Here is an 18,748-nt window from a genome sequence, read left to right on the forward strand (position 1 = left end):
GGCTTCCCCATTGACTTTTGCTTATCAGGTGGTTGCAAAAGTCATGTGACCCAGGGACACCACGATGACCTTCATAAATATAAACCAGTGGCCAAGTGTTGGAATTTTGTTTACATGACCGTGGGGATGCTGCGACCATCATAAGTGTGAAAAATAAGTCACTTTTCAGTGCTATTGCAACTTCAAACTGTCACTAAGTGAAGGGTTGTAAGTCGAGGACCTGTATTGATGATGCCCAAGAAGTAAATGGCGCAAGCAGGCCTTTCTTTAGCCATAAACAGCCTCTGAATCCCGTCAAATAACATGTCAAGCCCAAATAATTTTGGAGGCTTTTTGCCATGTGGGGAAAGAAATCCTTCTAACGGGTAAGGTACCCCCATGCACCCAGGAGACTGGCAACCTGTGGGACCTAGCCAGTTGCTGTGGAAGCTTCTGGCTAGAAGAGGTCCCTGGCTCTGCGCTGAAAGGCAGCCCCTATCGGCTGCCTCTGAATTGGCCAGCAGAGAGTTGCTTTGGGAAGCAGATGCTGGCCCATGCGATGCATGGCGGGGGAACACACACTCTTCCAACCACAGATCTGCTTTGTCTGGAGATGCTTTTCTGTAGCATGTCTGTCATTCCTTCAGCAGGCAGAGAGAAAACATTGCTGCCTCTGGAGCTGATCTGGGGTGCTCCTGATCAGGCACTGCTGTCATAACATCTTTCCCACATCATCCCCAGCACCACAGGGCAAGAGTGTGCTGGGGTGGGGGTGGGGGGCTGGTGCTGCTTTTTAGGCAGAAAGGAGACTGTTTAGGCTGTTCCTGCCTGTGAACCGCCCGAGAGCCCAGTGGCGGGAGAGGCACAGCTTTGCCAAAGGATTCGGGTTACAAAATCACAGCAGAGAGAATTGTTTTCTTCTATTTTTCTCCCCAAATTGCAGCGCTGTCACTAAGCTTCCAGGCTGCACTGAATGTGACCATCTGATATTTCTCCCGAATCTCCTTTGGACCATGGATACATGGCAGTGTACTCAGACATGCATATGCAGTACATGCAATACAGTACACACAGTGCAGAGTCTACCACAGGGCTGTCAAACTCATGGCCCGCAGGCCAGATGCATCCCATGCTGACCATGCCTATGCCCAGTTTAGCGAAGGGGGGGAAAAGTTGCGATACGTAACATGTTGACACAAGTTTGGACACTCCTACCATACTCTAAATGGAGGCAGCTTCCCTATTATGTGTCACAGAGGCTGCCAATTGCACCTGATAGCCAGACCATGAAATCCACATGGAAGACCAGCAGAGCCTGTATTGAGAGTGGCTCTTGTGCTGTCCCTCCTCAGCCTCTGCTTATTCCACTTGCAAACATTTGTCTTGTTTTTCAGGGTTTAAAAAGTTTCACACACACACCCTTTGCTCAGTCTTGGTTCTTGCATATTTCCTTCAACACTCTCTCCCTGACTCTCAACTGATTCTACAGAGGCTGGTAGAGCCAGTCACCTTTTGGTGGTGAGCTGGCAAAATTTAATTTTGTGAATTTGTTTTTAATTTGTTGTTAAAAGTTGCATTAACCAGGAACCACACACTCCCCCCCCCCCTTGGTTGTAAGTCTGATTTGCAAAAGTATCATTGTATAGAAACACCAAGGAAAGTTCATTCTTTGTTTTGCAAAATGCCATGGGTGGGAAGGAAGGGATGTCATTATGGATACCTCTGGCTCTTAAAGTTTCTCCATCCCTCTCCCACCCTTTTAAATCTTTTTACATTCCTTGTGGGTCCAATCACACTTGGCCAATGAACTATTCTACTCGGATAACAGGAAGCAATTTTGTAGCGATTGTGCCCTTCTCAAGACTTTCTGCTATCCTGGCATCAATTCTCCATGCTGCTCTTTTCCTCCCTTCCAGACTTCAGTCTGGAAAATTAGAATTGCAGGTTATTTCTGACTCCTTTTCTCAGCATCATATTGCCCACCTCAGAAGAGAACACGGAGAGGGCTACAGCATGCGAGAGAAGCCCACAGAGCAGCTGTACGAGATAAAATAGATGACTTATTGAACCCAGAGAAGAAGCAATTAAAAGAAAAATCTGCCTGGGATTCTCTTAAGGCAGGGTTGTGTGAGAAAGTGAAATTTTAGGGATAGAATCAAGATCATGGGAAGTATTGATACCACTTTATAATGCCTCAGTAACATCACACTTGGGATATTGGAATATTATGGTCTCCATACTATAAAAAAAGATGCTAAGACTCTAGAAAGAGTGCAGAGAAGAGCAATCAAGATGATTAGGGAACTGAAGGCTAAAACATACAATGAATGGTTGCAGGAACTGGGCATGTCTAGTCTGATGAAAAGAAAGATTAGGGATGACATGATAGCAGTCTTCCACTGCCTCAGAGGCTGCCACAAAGAAGAGGGACTCTAGCTATTCTCCAAAGCACCTGAAAGCAGGACAAGAAGCAATGGGTGGAAACTAATGAAGGAGAGAAATAACTTAGAGCTAAGGAGAAATTTCCTGACAGTGAGAACAAACCAGTGGAACAACTTTCCTCCAGAAGTTGTGAATGCTCCAACACTCAAATGTTTGTAAGGGACTAGATAGCCACTTGTCTGAAACGATAGGGTTTCCTGTTTGAGCAGAGGGTTAGACTAGAAGGCCTTCAAGGTCCCTTCTGCCTCTGCTATTCTGTTACAAACAAATCACCAGCATTAAAAGATACAGCAATTTTCACAGGTGGAGGTTCTGTGGTAGAAGAGGACAAGCCCTGGAAAGCAGTCTGAGCCCAGATTCTCAGGAAGAATCTCATGGTGAGATGGGAGGCAAACAAATGTAATAAAAAATAAAATAAAATATGAAGGGACAGACCAATTTAGTGGACGGAGACAGAAAGCCATCTGAAAACCAGAGAGGTCCCAAGATCTTTCTGCTTCTCAGGCTTTGTTGATGCTCCTCAGTTTTTCAAGAGACAAGCAATGAGGTGCTGCTTCTTCACCCTTCATAAGACCCACAGCACCAACATTTGCCAGCCTTTGTGTTTTCCTTCCCATGGATCTCGGGGTTTAGTCTCTCCTCCAATGGAAAATGGTGCTCCAAATATCTGCAAGGACTTGGGGATCGATTCAGCCTCTGGGAGCCACAGGAAGACCCCCTCTCCTCCCTGACCACCAAGGGGGGCAAGAAGAGACTGGCGTTGGCGATGCCCTAAATACCTCTTGGGGGGAGGGTCCCCCTAGTTCTGCTGGCGCTGGACGGACTCTCGGCTTTTCAGAAGCTTCGCGTCTCCGGCGTTGGTTTCCATAACTAAGAAGGGATCGGAGGCGCCCCGCCTGCCCGCAAGAAGCTTTTGCCGGCTGGCTAGATCTAGGCCCTTCGGAGACCACCCTCTTCTCCCGGGACCCGAAGCGAGTCTGCAGAGCGGGGATCCCGACAGGGTAAGGGGCCGCCTCCTTTGGCGCCGGGTCCCGAGAGGAGGAAGCCCCCGGCGGGAGGTTCGCCTGGCCCCGCTGTCCGTGGGAGGCGCTCCGGCAGAGCAGGGCGCACTCCCCCTGGCCTTTCGCTTTTGCCGAGCCCGGTTGGAGGCAGCTTCCTCCGGCCTTTGGAGGCAAGGTCGCAAGGCAGCCCGCGTACACCCACCCCACCAGCCGAGGAGGCAAGGCCAGGGACCCTTGGCGACCGCCCGGCAAAAGCCCCGGCCTCCGGAGGCGGAGCGGCCTTCGGAGACTCGGAGCTCTGACCGAGCAGCTACTCGGCCCCCAGCGCCGGCTCCCGCCTCGGGGAAGGCGAGCCCGGAGTCCGCGCTCTGCACGTGCGCAGAGGACGCGGCCACTCCTCGCCGCCGCCACTTTAAGGGGCCGCCCCGCCCTCGCCCCGCCCCTCCCGCGCGGCCGCTCCCCAGAGGCAGGACGGGCCGGGCAGACGAGATGCCGAGCCGAGCCGGGCCGCCGCGTCACCTGGGGCTGGTTCAGCGCGTCCCGCCCCACCCCGGCTAAGCGCGGCCGGAGCACCGCGGGATCTTGGGCGGCGCGCAGGCAGACGCACGGGGAGGAGCCGCAGCCCCCCGCCTCGCACCCGCCCGGCCGGCCGGCGCGTCCCCCTCGCCTCGCCCGCTGCCTCTTTGTTCTTGCCTGCCGCCTGCCTGCCTTCCGCCGCCGCGGCTCGGAGGGGTGTGGGGCCCGGCCATGGGCGGCGGGGCCCAGAGAGCTGGAGGCGGGTCGGGACCGCCGCCGTCCCAGAGCAGCCCGCCCGCCGCCGTCCTCCGGAGATGAGCGCCGAGCGCTGCCCGCACTGCACACCGCCTTGATCCCGCCTTCGCCCGCGGCGGCGGCCGGCCCGTTGCCATGGTAGATCCGGTGGGCTTCGCCGAGGCGTGGCGCGCCCAGTTCAACGACGCGGAGCCGCCCGCGATGGCGCTGCGCTCGGTGGGCGACATCGAGGCGGAGCTGGAGCGCTGCAAGGCGTCGATCCGCCGCCTGGAGCTGGAGGTGAACAAGGAGCGCTTCCGCATGATCTACCTGCAGACGCTGCTGGCCAAGGAGCGCAAGAGCTACGACCGGCAGCGCTGGGGCTTCCAGCGCGGCCCCGAGGCCGACGACGACAGGCCCGCCCGCCCGCGCCCGCCCGCCCTGCGCAAGCTCTCCGCGCACAGCGACGGCAGCTCGGAGGCGGACGCCGCGCAGCCCGACCAGGAGGAGCGCGCCAAACCCGCCGCCTCGGACGAGAAGCCCCGGGAGGAGGGCGCTGCGGCGGGCTCCCCGGGCAGGGCGCGGCCGGTCCCCAGCTGCAATCGCCGCCGCCTGCCCCCCGCTGCCGCCTCAGTGGAGCGGGACGTCTTGGAGGCGGGCGCCAGGGAGCGCGGCCAGGGGGGGGGCGGCGCGGGGCTGCTGCGCTCCGGCCTGGAGCGCGGGAGGAAGGCGCCTTCGTCGTCGCCGCCGCCCTCGAGGCCGCCGGACGGCCGGGAGGCGGGCGAGAAGCCCTTCTACGTGAACCTGGAGTACCACCGCGAGCGCGGCCTGGTGCGCGTCAACGACCGCGACGTCTCGGAGCGCATCAGCGTGCTGGGCAGCCAGGCCATGCAGCTGGAGGCGCGCAAGAAGCTGCCGGGGCCGCCGCGGGGCCGCTCGGCCGACGCCGCCTATGACGACGGGGGCGAGTATGAGGACGCGGAGCTCAACGTGCGCTTTCTGAAGGACAACCTGCTGCTGGACGGCGCCGGGCGGCCCGCCTGGACGTCCGCCTCCCCCGCCGCCTTCCAGCCCTACCAGAGCGCCTTCGGGGGCGGACCGGCGGGGACGGCCGAGCAGCCGCTCACCTGGCCGCGCCGCTCCTACTCGCCGCGCGGCTTCGAGGACCTGGGCGGGGGCGGCGGCGGCGGCTACACGCCGGACTGCAGCTCCAACGAGAACCTGACATCCAGCGAGGAGGACTTCTCGTCCGGCCAGTCGAGCCACGTGTCGCCCAGCCCCACCGCCTGCCGCCTCTCCCGCGAGAAGAGCCGCTCGCCCTCGCAGCACTCGCAGCAGTCCTTCGACAGCAGCGGCAGCCCCCCGACCCCGCAGGCCCCCAAGCGTCACCGGCACCATGCGCAGGCCGCCGGCCCCGAGCCCAGGAAGAGCGCGCCGCCCTGGCCCTGCGACGGAGAGTCGCCCGCTGGGAGGGCCGCCGCGGACGGCTGTTTCCATGGCGACTCAGGTGAGCCCCAGAAATGTTGGTGGCGGGGATCTGCGGGCGGATTCCCGAGTCTTGGGGGGAAGGAAGTGGGTCCAGTCGGTTTCGCCCGATGGGTCTCGGAGGTCTCTACACAAACACAACACATCTGCGCAGCTTGGGAATTCTGTGGTGGTGCCAAAGTCTGGGGGTTCTTCCCCCTTCCCCTTTGCAGTCTGATAGCCCTGGGGGGGGAGGGGAAGAGGCAGCAGCTTCTTCTGGATCATTGTGGGGGGGCAGAGCCTGCTGCCATCCCAGCTCCTTCTCATCCTTCCCTGAGGTTGTGTCAGGCCTGTCAGATGCCACCAGGTTCAGAGTCTCTCTCCAAGGCCCCTCCCAAACAGCAGCTGAGGCCCACCTGCACCCGGGGTCCCTTGTGGGTTGCTGGGCAGCAGAGGCCAAAGGGGGCAAGGCCAGACTCTCCCACTAAGAGGTGCAGGTGGCCAGTGAGTTACTGGGAGGCCTGGAGTCGCTTGCCTGGCGTTGGGGCTGCCATGGTTGAGCCAGAAAGGGCAAAGCTCCCCCCACCCCATTTGCTTCAAAAGGCAGTCAAGAGGCTCCCAAGAATCTGGTCTGATTTCCCTGAAAGAAATTCTGAGTTTCAGAAGAAGGGTAGTTGATGTTTCCTCCTGGCTCCCCAATCACTGTGCCCTGTGGTTAGGTTGAGACAGTTGGGGCCTCCTTTCTAGCAACAGCACCTGGAGCTCAGCTGACAGATCAGCATAATTTGGCCACCTGACTAGAGAGTGGATCCCATCTATGGGTGTGGGGGGGGGGTCTGTCTCACCACGCCTAAGATGGGCCCTGGAGCTTGCCCGCCACCTGCGGCAGAGGCCCTGGTGTGATTTTTCTTGGGACATTGGCCATGCGAGGCAGCTGACCCATCCCTATGGCCCTGCAGCCCTGAGGGACCTGCCTGTAGGTCCTCCCTCCCCTTAAGGAAGAAAATGGGCCGCCTTTGCTTGGCAGTCTCCTGTCTGCTATTGACCCATCAAAATGGCTTGGAAGAAACAGGCAGAGCCCATTGTAGGTGGAAGGGAAGTGGCTGGAGCCCAGCTGCAGGCCCCCATGGGGAAACTCAGTGGTCAGTGGTTGAAGGGCAGGCCTGGAGGACGGAACGGGAAGCTGCAGTGGGTCCCAGGGGCAGGAAGGGTCCTGGGCGGGGTTCCATGGGGGGTCTCACTTCTGAGCATCACTTCTGTCTGGGAGGCTGAACACAGCTGCTGGGAGGCTGAGCTTGGCAGATGGTGGTCCTTAGCCCTGCTGCCCTGGAGAGCGAGGGTGGGCAAGAGGCAGGAGTCCAGGAAGGGATTAATAAAGCAGAAGGAGTGTTATTGTAGTCGCCCTGGGAATTATTGATTATAATGGCATAACTTGTCGCTGTTTCTCTGCCAGTTATGAGTGCCTCGCAAGGGTCTTCAGCCTGCAGGTTCTGTTTTTCTAATAGCAGCCATTAGATCCTGGCTTTCAGGCCTTGGCTGGGGGCCTGGAGCGGGAGGAGAGATCATACTAAGGGGAATAACTGCAATGCTCAGCTCTTCACAACCAGGTTGGAGCTTCTGGATGGAAAGCATGGGGGGAGGGGCAAGCCACAATAAGGAGAAATAAGTGCCCCCTTAGTCTCTGCCGCAGCATCATCCTCGCCCATCTTTCGGAGTTGATACTTAAGAAGGAACTGCTTTTGGAAAGTCCAGAGTGCCCACTGAGGTTGGCACCTTCTGTGTTGGATGAGGTCCCCCGTAGCCCAGAGATGCTTTTGTCTGTGTGGAACCAGAACTGCTTGGAGGGTGGGTCGTTTTCTCCCTCCACCCCAGCAAATCTATATCTGTCTGTCTGTCTGTCTGTCTGTCTGTCTGTCTGTCTGTCTGTCTGTCTGTCTATCTATCTATCTATCTATCTATCTATCTATCTATCTATCTATCTATATCATCTCTCCTCCATTAGGTGGGTTTGCATTGCTAGCTTTGTTTGGCTTGATAACAGCTCCTTTGTGGGGCACAAGGGGGGTCTGCTCCAGACTGGGGAGTGGCCATCCTCCCAGGGGTGCCTTCAGGTGGCTGAGGGCTCTGCTGGTGTAGAGGGCAGAGAGAGAGGAGCTTGGGACATGCCAGGCTCCTGCTGCCCTTGCAAGGAAGAGCTGACCTGGAGTAACTCACGGAAAAATGTTTGGTCATCTGCAGAGGTTTTGGACATCCTTCCTTATTGCAGGAGGAGGTCCTTTCTGTCCAAGGAGGGGCCCATGAAGTGGGCTGCAGCTTTTGTGCAGGTGGTGCTTTCCAGATGCTCTGTCAACAGAGGTCAGGTGCCGCCCCTGCCCCTGAACATCAGGAGGGGGTTGTTCAGGTGGGCCATCTCAGGAGTCACACGGAGACTGATAGATCTCAAGTGACAGGAGCCCCCTTCCCCTCCCTTTGGGGGTGAGTGGCCCCGTGGCTTTGTCTCTGTTCTGTGGAGCCGCAATCAGTTTCCGTCTCCCCAGCCAGTTAACCGTCCGTGACGAGAAAGCTCTGCCGATTTGGACATCGTTCAAAGCAGATGGCAGATCAAAAGTCTTCCAGCTGAACGAAGAAGAGCAGAAACCATTTTGGACAAACGCGGGGCTTGCTTGGCTCCGTTGCCTTATTTCATTTACACCTCTACCCCGCAGTGGCCTGGCGACTGCTTGGACACTTAGACTACCATCACTGCGCTGGTGACCACAGGGTTTGGGGTATAATCTGAACTCCTGGTTGTGCCATTGAAGCCCTACCTGTAGGTCTTCCGGCTACTTACAGGGCTGTCTCTTCTGCCAACAGCTTCCTTGGTCCCTGATGAGAATTATGGGGGGGAGGTGTACCCCAGTGAAATCACAGGAGTGGGACTGAACCACATGCCTCTCTAGGCATCTCTATGGAGAGGGAACCTCTGTTTCCTCCCTGTTCCACCCAGTACTGGGGCCTCAGGTGTGTGGCTGCCTTTTAGACAGATGCTTAACTTTGCTTGCTCTGCAAAGAGGAAGAGGTTGCAACTGGGCCATTTGCTCGGGAAGAGCAGGACAACAGCCGGCATGAATATATTATAAAAGGAATTTACCTGGAATCCAGTTGTTGACATCCTAAGGATTTCCTAGGCCAAGGAGGAGGCAGGTGTGACTGTGGAGGCAATTTTAAAAGGTGGCTTCTGTGTGCCCTGACCTCGCCTTTGGCAAGGGGTCAGCAGTTTCTAGGAAAAGGGATTTTGGCCTTTGTGCTGATTACATTGATCAATGCAAGGCAACAATTATTTTGGATGCCACTTTAGGCCTGTGTTTTTCAACCTTTGCTGCTTCCAGATGTTTGTGGACTTCAACTCTCCTGCCTGGGGAATTCTGGGAATTGAAGTCTTGGACATCTTCAAGTGATCAAGGTTTAGAAACACTGTTTTTAGTTAACCTTTTGTGAGAAGGTAATCCTCAGCCTACGATCCCAATGGAGCCCAAAGTTTCTCTTTTGCTTAATAAAAGACATTTGTTAAGTGAATTTTGCTCCTTTTTATGACTTTCCTTGCCGTGGTTGTTAAGTGAATCAGTGCAGTTATTAAGTTAGTAACCTGGTTGTTAAGTGGATCTGGCTTCCCCACTGACTTTGCTTGTCAGAAGGTTGCAAAATGGGACCATGTGACCCCAGGAAACAGCAATTGTTGTAAATATGAGTCAGTTCCCAAGTGTCCAAATGTTGGCCAAGTGACCCTGGGGATGCCGCAATGATGGGAAGGGTGAAAAAAGGGTCATGGGTCTCTCCTTCCCTGTGCCATTGTAACTTCAAGCAGTCACTTAGTAAATGGTTGTAAATTGAGGACTACCTGTAATCTTTTGAGAGAATGTCAATAATCAGATTGAAAAAGAAGAAACTGCCCACTTTCTGGCTGCAGTGTGTCAGCCTCTGCAATCCTTTTCCAGTGAGTCAGCCTCTCCCTCTTTGGCAACACCTGGCAGCAGGTGGAGGCTTTTCGTCCAGGAGGCGCTTGCTGGGGGAGTGTTTTGCAGGGCTGGAAGATATCACCAGCCTGTTTGGATGCATCTCTCTGTGTTGCTCATTGTGGAGGTGACCCCAAGGCTTTGCCAGGCTCTGATCATAATTCTCTCTCGCGGTGGATTCATCAGCCTTTCCCATGCTGACGTAGGGGAAACTGATCTGGGGTCAATATGGAGTTCTGTGACTTGTTTTCTTGATACCTTTTTGTCATATATTCGTTTATTGTTATTTGGTTTATTTATATCATACTGCCTTTATTGTTTTTATCAATAACTCAAGGCAGCTGTCAGCTTCTGCTTTGCTGCTGCTTCAGCTGCCATGAAACGGGAAGGGGGGGGCTTGTTGTGGGAGGGTTTTAATTGATGTGCTGGAGGTCTGCTGACGGAATGTTCCAGGGTGTTCCAGTCGTCGGGGTGTACGCATGCGTACGTGTTTCCCGCCTACATCAACGGCCTTCACATTCCATCTTGGCCTGTCTTTTTGAAGTTATCTCACACCTGACATTTGAGGGACTTATGATTGGACTGGAGCTTTGATCCTGTGGGGGGGGAACGGGCTATGCTATATATCAATTGCTTTCGCGCCATATTATTCAGATCTTGCTTCACTACTGCTCGCTTACCATTTATAATTAGTAAAAGTACTTTGGATTTCCAACCCATGGAGTCTCTTGGTCTTCTTTCCTAATTATGGAATGGAGTGGGGCCTGACAAGAAGCAAGATCTCAGTAATATCCCTTTCCAGGAGATTTACGTCTACCGAGAAGGGACATAATGTCTTCTCCGACCAGAGAGGAGGAAGGCGCCGTTGGAGGGATGGACTCCAGTGAACTGGGACCTCCCGACCTTTCTTTACACCAGCCCAGCCCGTCTGACCGACCTCTGCACGAAGATTTATGTCAACTGCAAATTTCCAGTCAGCCTGAGCCTTCCCCCCTGCCCCGGTGGTCAACTTCAGTGGGGCAAAGAGAAATAGAGACAAGTTGGAATGCTGGTCTCACCCAGAGACCACCTCAACAAACTTCGCTGGAGCCAGGGGCCGTGAGAAAACCTCAGGGGGGCGAATTTCCTGACTATTGGAGCCAAAGAGGCGATGAAGCGGAATGGAGAAATTATCAGCACCAGGGCCCCGTGAGAAAACCACAGCGGAGTGAGTTACCTGATTATTGGGGTCAAACATTTTTGGAGGACAGGAGGGGGGAGGAGGAAAGAGACTGGAGAAGTTGGCAACGTCACCCACGCCAGGATTCTCCCCCACCCCCCCCTCGGCCTGCATCACCCCCTGCGGCTAGAGGTTTTGCTGATCAAAGGGGACCTCCCCCCCAAGCCCCACCTCGAAGACATCGAATGGCTAAAATTCCTCCCTTGCCGGTGCGTTTTGATGGTTCTTCCACCAACCTTCCCTCTTTTCTTATGCAAGTTTTTAACTACATGGAAATTTATGGGCGGGACTTTGAATCTGATACTTTAAGGGTCAGAATGGTTCTTTTATCTTTGGATGGTGAAGCGGCCACGTGGTCGACTGCTCTGCATATGTCTGGTTCTCCCCTCTTGGGGAATTTCAACCGTTTTATGGCGGCTTTCCGCCAACGTTTTGATGACCCGTTGACCGAGAAGCGGAACAAATTAAAGTTTTTAACCTTTGACCAAGACGATAGACCTGTGGCCCAATACATCCAGGAGTTTCAATGTCTGTCTCAGTATATGAGAGGCTGGGGGGAGGATGCGCTTCTGGACAGATTTGCTGAAGGCTTAAACGCTGACATTTATCAACAATGTGTCAATCGTAACCTGCCGAGGCGTTTAATCACTTGGTTCGAACATGCTGCTGACGCTGAGCTTGATTTAATTCGTCTGCGCTATGCCACTGAAGAAAGAAGGAAGCGAAAAGAAAGAGCTGCCAAGTCCCTCCCCCCTCCTGCTACTCAAGCGCTTCCCAAACGCCGGGGCGACGCGAGGGAGCCCCCTTCTGGCTCCTCCAGACCTTTAACATGTTTTCGCTGTGGCAAGCTTGGGCATACCGCCCCCCTCTGTCGGGCGAGATCACCCCTCTCCACCCAACCCCCTCCCAGACGGGAGGAGAAGCCTGCAAGAGGCCCTGGAAAGAAAAAGAGGGAAACAGCTTTCGCAGGAGAAACCAACCCCCCTCCTCTTGCCCAACCATTGAAGGATGACGCGGATGCTAACTCCTCTTCTTCTGATGACTCAGATGACGACGCTTCACCTAACTGGGTGAGTTCAAACAAGGGGCCCCTTCTACTCCCTATTGAATTAAAGGTTCCTTCTGAGGGAACTACTGCCACCCTCCTGGCATTACTGGACTCCGGCTGTTCCCGGTCCATGATCAACCCAGCCATGGTTGAAAAATTAGGCCTCAAATTGCGAACTTTAAAAACCCCTCTTGTGTTTTGCCAGATAGACGGATCTGTTGCGGGGGGGGGGCCTGCCCATTTTTTTACTGAGCCTTTGGAAATGAAATTGGGGACCCACACTGAATTGATCTCTTTTGTGGTCGCGCCTGGCATGGACAGACCACTTATTTTGGGCATCCCATGGCTCCGGAAATGGAACCCTCACATTAACTGGCGGACAGGCCGCTTGCGGATTCGCTCCAAGGTACCTCCAGTGGGGGAGGGCTCTCCAAGCCAACCTGCAGTCACTGACGTTCCTGAGGTGGCCGCTAGGGGGCAGGAGAGGATTGCAGGAGAGGAGAGAATTCCGAAAGAATATTTGGATCTTAAAGAAGTCTTTAGCGAGCAATCTTCGGACATTCTACCCCCCCACAGGCCTACTGACTGCTCCATTGACATTTTGCCCGGAGTCAAACTCCCTAAACCCCGCATTTACTCCATGTCACCCAGGGAAATGGAGGAGATGCGTTCTTTCATTGACAAAAATTTGAAACGTGGTTTCATTGAACCGGCCCGGCCCAAGGTGGCGGCCCCTGTGCTATTTCGTGAAAAGAAAGATGGGTCTCTTCGTTTGTGTTGCGACTTCAGAAATCTTAACGCCATCTGTTCTCAGAACCTCTACCCACTCCCCTTGATGAAGGACTTATTGGCGCAACTGGGGAAGGGCCGCATCTTCACTAAATTGGACCTGCGTGAAGCTTACTATAGGGTGCGCATTAAGGAGGGGGACGAATGGAAGACCGCCTTTAACTGCCCTCTTGGTTGTTTCCAGTTCCGAGTTATGCCTTTTGGCCTACAGGGGGCCCCTGCTGTATTCATGCAATTTATTAATGAGATCCTACACGATCATCTCTATAAGGGCGTTATCGTATATCTGGATGATATCCTCATTTATACCCGCAATTACGACCACCACGTCAATCTGGTACGCACTGTTTTGAAAAAACTCCGGGCTGCCAACTTGTATGCCAAATTGTCTAAGTGTGAATTTCACCAATCTACTATTGATTATCTGGGCTACCGTATCTCCCCTCATGGCATTGAGATGGATCCTGAGAAGGTGAAGGCGGTCACTGAATGGGACGCTCCCAAAACTCGTAAGCAACTGCAACAATTTTTGGGTTTCGCTAATTTCTACCGTCAATTTATTCCCTCTTTTGCCGACATTGCTCTCCCTATTACGAATTTGCTCAAGACTAGGGGCGACCCGAAACCTAAACCCAGTAAGCCGTTGGACTGACAATTCTGGTGGCCCTCTTTAAAAAAGGACATTGAACTTTATGTTTCCAGTTGCCCGGTTTGCGTCACCGCCAAGAAACCTCCGGGGAAACCACACGGATTTCTGCAGTCCGTCGCCCGCCCCGTTGCCCCGTGGAAGGAAATTTCTATGGACTTTATTGTGGACCTTCCCGAGAGCCAGGGGCACACAGTCATCTGGGTGGTTACTGATTTGTTCTCCAAACAAGTTCATTTCGTGCCGTGCCACAAGATTCCTTCTGCCAAGGCCTTGGCTAAGCTCTTCCTTTCCCATATATACCGTTTGCATGGCGTTCCCGACCGTATTGTCTCCGATCGTGGGGTCCAATTCACGTCCAAGTTTTGGAAAGAGTTCCTCACACGTATTGGCTCCGCCCAAGGCCTTAGCTCCGCCTACCATCCTCAGACTAATGGCGGCTGTGAACGTACTAATTCCGTCCTTGAACAATATTTACTGCTCTGCCTTTGGGCCTTGGGAGTCCGGCCTTCCTTTGCAACAAGCAATAGTTAGACTTATATACCGCTTCATAGGGCTTTCAGCCCTCTCTAAGCGGTTTACAGAGTCAGCATATTGCCCCCAACAACAATCTGGGTCCTCATTTTACCCACCTCGGAAGGATGGAAGGCTGAGTCAACCTTGAGCCGGTGAGATTTGAACAGCCGAACTGCTGAACTGCAGTCAGCTGAAGTAGCTTTCAGTGCTGCACTGCACCACCTCGGCTCTCTTTGGCCTGAAGGTGACACCAGAGACATTATTGAGCACATCATTGTCCTTCGGTGAAGCAGACTGTCAACCGTGGCACCCAGAGCTCTGGCTTAGGTGGCAATGGCAAACCTTCAGGCTGGAGAGAAGTGCCCTGGGGGCGGGGGTGTAAACCAGCCTGCCAAAGCCAGATCCGCCCCCAGATGCTGGATTTGCCCTACATCTTCCTCCCCTGGGAAAGGTGTGGCCTGGTGGAAGTGAGAGGTGGGCATCTAACCCATTTCTTCTTTGACCCCTGTGGCCGCATGAGGGGGCCTGTAAACCACCGGGCTGGGCGTTTTGCTGAGAGTAAGGCCTGTTCTGTATTCAGAGTACACTTTGTGCCACACACCAGATATTTAATTGGAAGCCTGCTAGGATGAAGCCTCATTTCAGCTTTGTTGCTCTCGTTAAATCGATGGATACAAGCTTGATTTCCAACTGTAAAAGGATTTGGTTGCTGAACAGAATGGTCTTGAGAGGAAGCTTCCTCCCCCGCCTGTAGATGGCTGCTGAGATGGGAAAGCATTCAAGAAAGCTTTTCTTGGCCTCCACACATTCATAATAACAGAGTTGGAAGGGACCTTGGAGGTCTAGTCCAACCTCTGATCAGGAAGCAAACCCTACACCACTTCAGAAAAATAGCTGTCATATGTCTTCTTAAAAACTTCCACTGATGGGATATTGACAACTTCTAGAGGCAAGCCATTCCTCATGTCAGGAAGTTTCTCCTTAATTCCAGGTTGCTTCTCGCCTTGATTAGTTTCTATCCATGGTTTCTTGTACTGCCTTCTGATGCTTTGGAAAATTAAGTTGCCCCCCTTTTTGTGGCAGCCCCTCAAATATTGGAAGAATGCTGCCATATCACCCTGACTTCTTTCTTTTCACTAGACTAGACAGACCCAGTTCCTGCAACTGTTCTTCATACATTTTAGCCCCCAGCACCTATTCATCTTTGTTGCTCTTCTCTGCACTCTTTCTAGAGTCTCAGCATCTTTTTTATATTGTGGTGACCAAAACTGGATGCAGGATTCCAAATGTGGCCTTACCAAGGCCTTATAAAGTGGTATTAACACTTCACATGATCTTGATTCTATCCCTCTGTTGATGCAGCCTAGAACTGTGTTGGCTATTTTGGCTGCTGCTGCACACGGCGGGCTCATATTTAAACGGTTGGACTTCAAGTTATTGAGCCAGGTACCCCCTGTTCTGTACCTGGGCATTTGGTCTTTCTTGCCTAAATGTAGAACCTTTACTTTTCTCACCATTAAATTTTCTTTTGTTAGATAGGGCCCAGTGTTCCAGTCTGTTGAGATCCATCTGGATCTTGAGCCTACCTCCTGGGATGTTGGCTATTCCTGCCAGCTTGTTCTCCTCTGCAAATTTGATGAGTTCCCCTTCTATTCCCTCATCTAAATCATTTATGAAGACACTGAAGAGTCCTGGGCTTAAGATGGACCTTGGGCTTCCCTCCATGTAGCTGTGATTCCATTAAGGATTACCCACTGAGTACGGGTTGCAGCCAGTAACAAACCTATTTGGTGGCGATGCTGTTTATCCCACATTCCTTGGGCTGCCCCTCTGAGCTCCTTGCCAGAAAGCTGTTTAGGGGCTCCTGCTTCCCTCTTGGTGCCCAGGCTAAATTGCCACATATCAGCAAAAGCTATAATACACTCAGTCTACAGTCCTGGGGACAGCATGGCCTCCCTGGGCCATTTCTACATCATTTGAAACTTGTCTCAGGCTTTCTGTTGACCCCTTTGATGAGAGAGCTGGGAGTTTGGGGATGTGTATTTGGTTGACCAACCCAGCTTAGCGGCTGGTGATGACATAGTGTTGTGGTAGCCCTGGTTTGCGTTGCTCTTGCCACAGGTATCAAATTTGATCGCATCACATGATATCACATGATGTGTTTTGTCTTTGTGCAGCTGGGGTGGGCGTGGCCTATGTGTGATGCATCTGGCCTGCAGGCCACCAGTTTGGCACCCCTGTATCTTGACTAAGAGGCAGCATTTCCAATCGATTTACCTGCAGGGACCTGCCCCAAAAGAAAGGTTGCACACTTGGCCTGTTTGAGGTGGACGGAGGGATGCTGACTAAGGCCCTGGACTCTGTCAACGTGTCACTTGCTTGGTCTCCGTGGCAGTGTCCTTGCAAACATTGACCCCAACTCATTTCCTTGAGTTGTTCTCAGTGCTCTTCCATATCTTTCCTCACAGAAGGAGAGCCACTGTACTGGAGGAAGCATCTAGGGACTAGACCCAATGCTGAGCACTATGAGTTTATCGGTTGTGTGAAGGTGAGGAAGATACATTACAAAGCATTCTTAGTTTATTTCTTTGTTGTCATGTCCCAGTTGGAAGACCCCGTTGGTAGTCCCACTTCACTTACATTTCTTTGTACTCCCTGGACAATTGGCCCCAATTGCAAGAACAGCCAACTTGGCAGCCTCCCAATCAGGCAGGAGAGCCAGTGCAGAGGTGAGGGAAGACTCTTTCCTATCGTGGTCAGAGAGGAGGCTCCAAATTTGGTTTGTTACATGTCTTCCAACTTCCTTTTTCTCCTCTTTGATGGTGCATTGAATGAACGTAAGGACATTCAAATCAAAGCCTGGGATTGTTTCTCCCCATTCTGTAGGTTGGGTCACCAGGACTTTCACCAAATAGCCAGTGAAACTCCGGGTCTCTTGGGCTCGTTGCTCTTCTCTCGGGGCTCAGAGCCTCTGGTCAGCTTAAGGGGGCTTTCATTGAGGGGACGGTGGGGTCCTCAGGAGGAAGAATAATAAACATCCACACCGAGGCCATGTTGCAGAGCTCAGTTTGTTAAGTGACCAAAGGACAGGAATCACCGGAGACTTTGGGTGGTGCATTTACTGGCTAATAGGCTGCTCAGTTGCCTGGACTTAAGGCAGCATATGGTACCTGGCTTTTGTAAATGAGGTTAAAACCATCCACATACAGGAATGAAATTTTTAAAAAGCCAATTACTTTTATCAAAAACAGTGCTGGAGGGATCTGCACTTCCACACCTGGACCCGAGGCCTGCAGGAGGAGTCTGCTTGGGTGGGGCTGGGGGACTGACTGCTGCTTCATAAAAAGGAGGAGAAGTGTGACCAAAAGGAGGAAGAGACGGCACCCCATCTCCAGGACCTGAAATTTGTGTTCCTTTGGCAATTTCTGGGACCCAAAGGTTGTCTGAACCACAGCACACAACAGCTAGGATAAAGCAGAGATTTTTCTCAGGGGAACGCAGCCTTTGGCCCAATGAGCCCAAGATTGTCTCTTCCCCACAGAGACCCAAGCGCAGCTCCATCTTCCATGCGGAGATTCAGTGTGAAGAATACCTGCTGAGTCTCTGCTCACCTAAAATGGTACTGGGGCTGGGAGACGGCTCTTTTGGGGGCTGTCCTGGCTGGGGAATGCTGGACTACAGGGGGAGAATCGCTACCCAGGAGCCCCCCCCCCCCCCGGGGTTGTAGCTTCCTCTGGGTGATTGTAGAAATAGGTTCAAATCCTCCTCTTTCATTCCTTTTGTAGATCTAAATGGTCAGTCTTTCAATATTTTGGTAGCTAATTTTACAATCCTGATTATCCTGTGATTTTAAAAACTGGAACTCGTTAATGAGATCCAGTTTGGTCTCAATAGTGAAAGATCCTGATTTAACAGATCACAACAATTGAGGCATTCTGTTTTTCCTTCAGATTTCTCTCCCCTTTTAACAACTACAGTAGTCCAGGAGTTCTCGCTTCAGTCATGAAGCTGGTCCAAGGAGGCTGTTTTGCCTGGGTGGGTTTCATCCCCCCCCCCCCCCAAGCACAGAGAGGCTGGCCACGTGGGTAGGGTGGATTGCTGAGATGCTTGGTGCAGGCTTCAGTCTGTACTGCCAGACATGGTGGCCTCCTCCCATTGGCTCCTGACAGCCTTTGCCCTCCTGGTGCCCTCAGGAGCCCTGGGGCTTGCCCTGGATGGTGGCATTTCTCAAGGGTCACCCTCCCAGCCCTTTCCCACCGCTTTGTTCCTGTTTTGTGCATTGGGAGAATTTAGGGTATCTCTTTCCTTGAAACATCTCAGTGGGTGTGCAAAAGAGCTATTTGCACTCTCGGAATCCCATCAAATCACCTTGCAAGTTAGGCAGCCATAGAAATGGTTAAATCATGACCAAACCTTCAGTCTTGGCCTTCTGATGTTTGAGCAAGCTGTCTTCTTTGAACAGAGAGCAAAGGCGGAAGGTTGCTAGAAGCAGCTCTGTTCTCCAGGAGGCCCCTGGCTGCGTTTGCCTTGAGATTAGAGCAACAAGCAGGGCCTGGAAGCCCCGGGGCTCCCTTGAGGTCAGTCCTGGCTGGGGCAGAAGCCCAAGGGGGCTGCCTTCCCTGCAGAGGATCCCTGGCCTTCCTTGAGGGAGGAGAGGTCTCTCATTGCCCCAGTGGGATTCTGTTTTTGGAATTGGATGCTTCCTCTGGTTTGCAAGCATAGAAGACCCCCATGCTTTTACAATGAGGTATACAGCAGGTATCTACTGTAGAACCCAGGCCTTGTGCCAACTTACTCCTAATTCTGAGAGAGAGGGGGGAGGGAGGGAGGGAGGGAGAGAGAGAGAGCTTGGTGGGGCTTGATTCAGCCAATGTCCTTCTCCTCTGTGGGGGAAGAGCCTCT

At 53.2% G+C, this 18,748-nt stretch overlaps 1 protein-coding gene across 1 annotated transcript in view; it reads left to right on the forward strand.

Moving 5' to 3' along the window:
* The first annotated feature begins 3,886 nt into the window (after nucleotides 1-3,886).
* BCR (BCR activator of RhoGEF and GTPase) overlaps nucleotides 3,887-18,748 on the forward strand; it is a 108,601-nt gene continuing 93,739 nt past the window's right edge. Inside the window, exon 1 of the mRNA XM_032229185.1 lies at nucleotides 3,887-5,679. Within this exon, the coding sequence (XP_032085076.1) occupies nucleotides 4,329-5,679 (1,351 nt within the window). The 5' untranslated portion in view covers nucleotides 3,887-4,328. The remainder of the gene's footprint in view (nucleotides 5,680-18,748) is intronic.

The sequence above is a fragment of the Thamnophis elegans genome, chromosome 13, assembly GCF_009769535.1.
Source record: "Thamnophis elegans isolate rThaEle1 chromosome 13, rThaEle1.pri, whole genome shotgun sequence".
Taxonomy (NCBI): domain Eukaryota; kingdom Metazoa; phylum Chordata; class Lepidosauria; order Squamata; family Colubridae; genus Thamnophis; species Thamnophis elegans.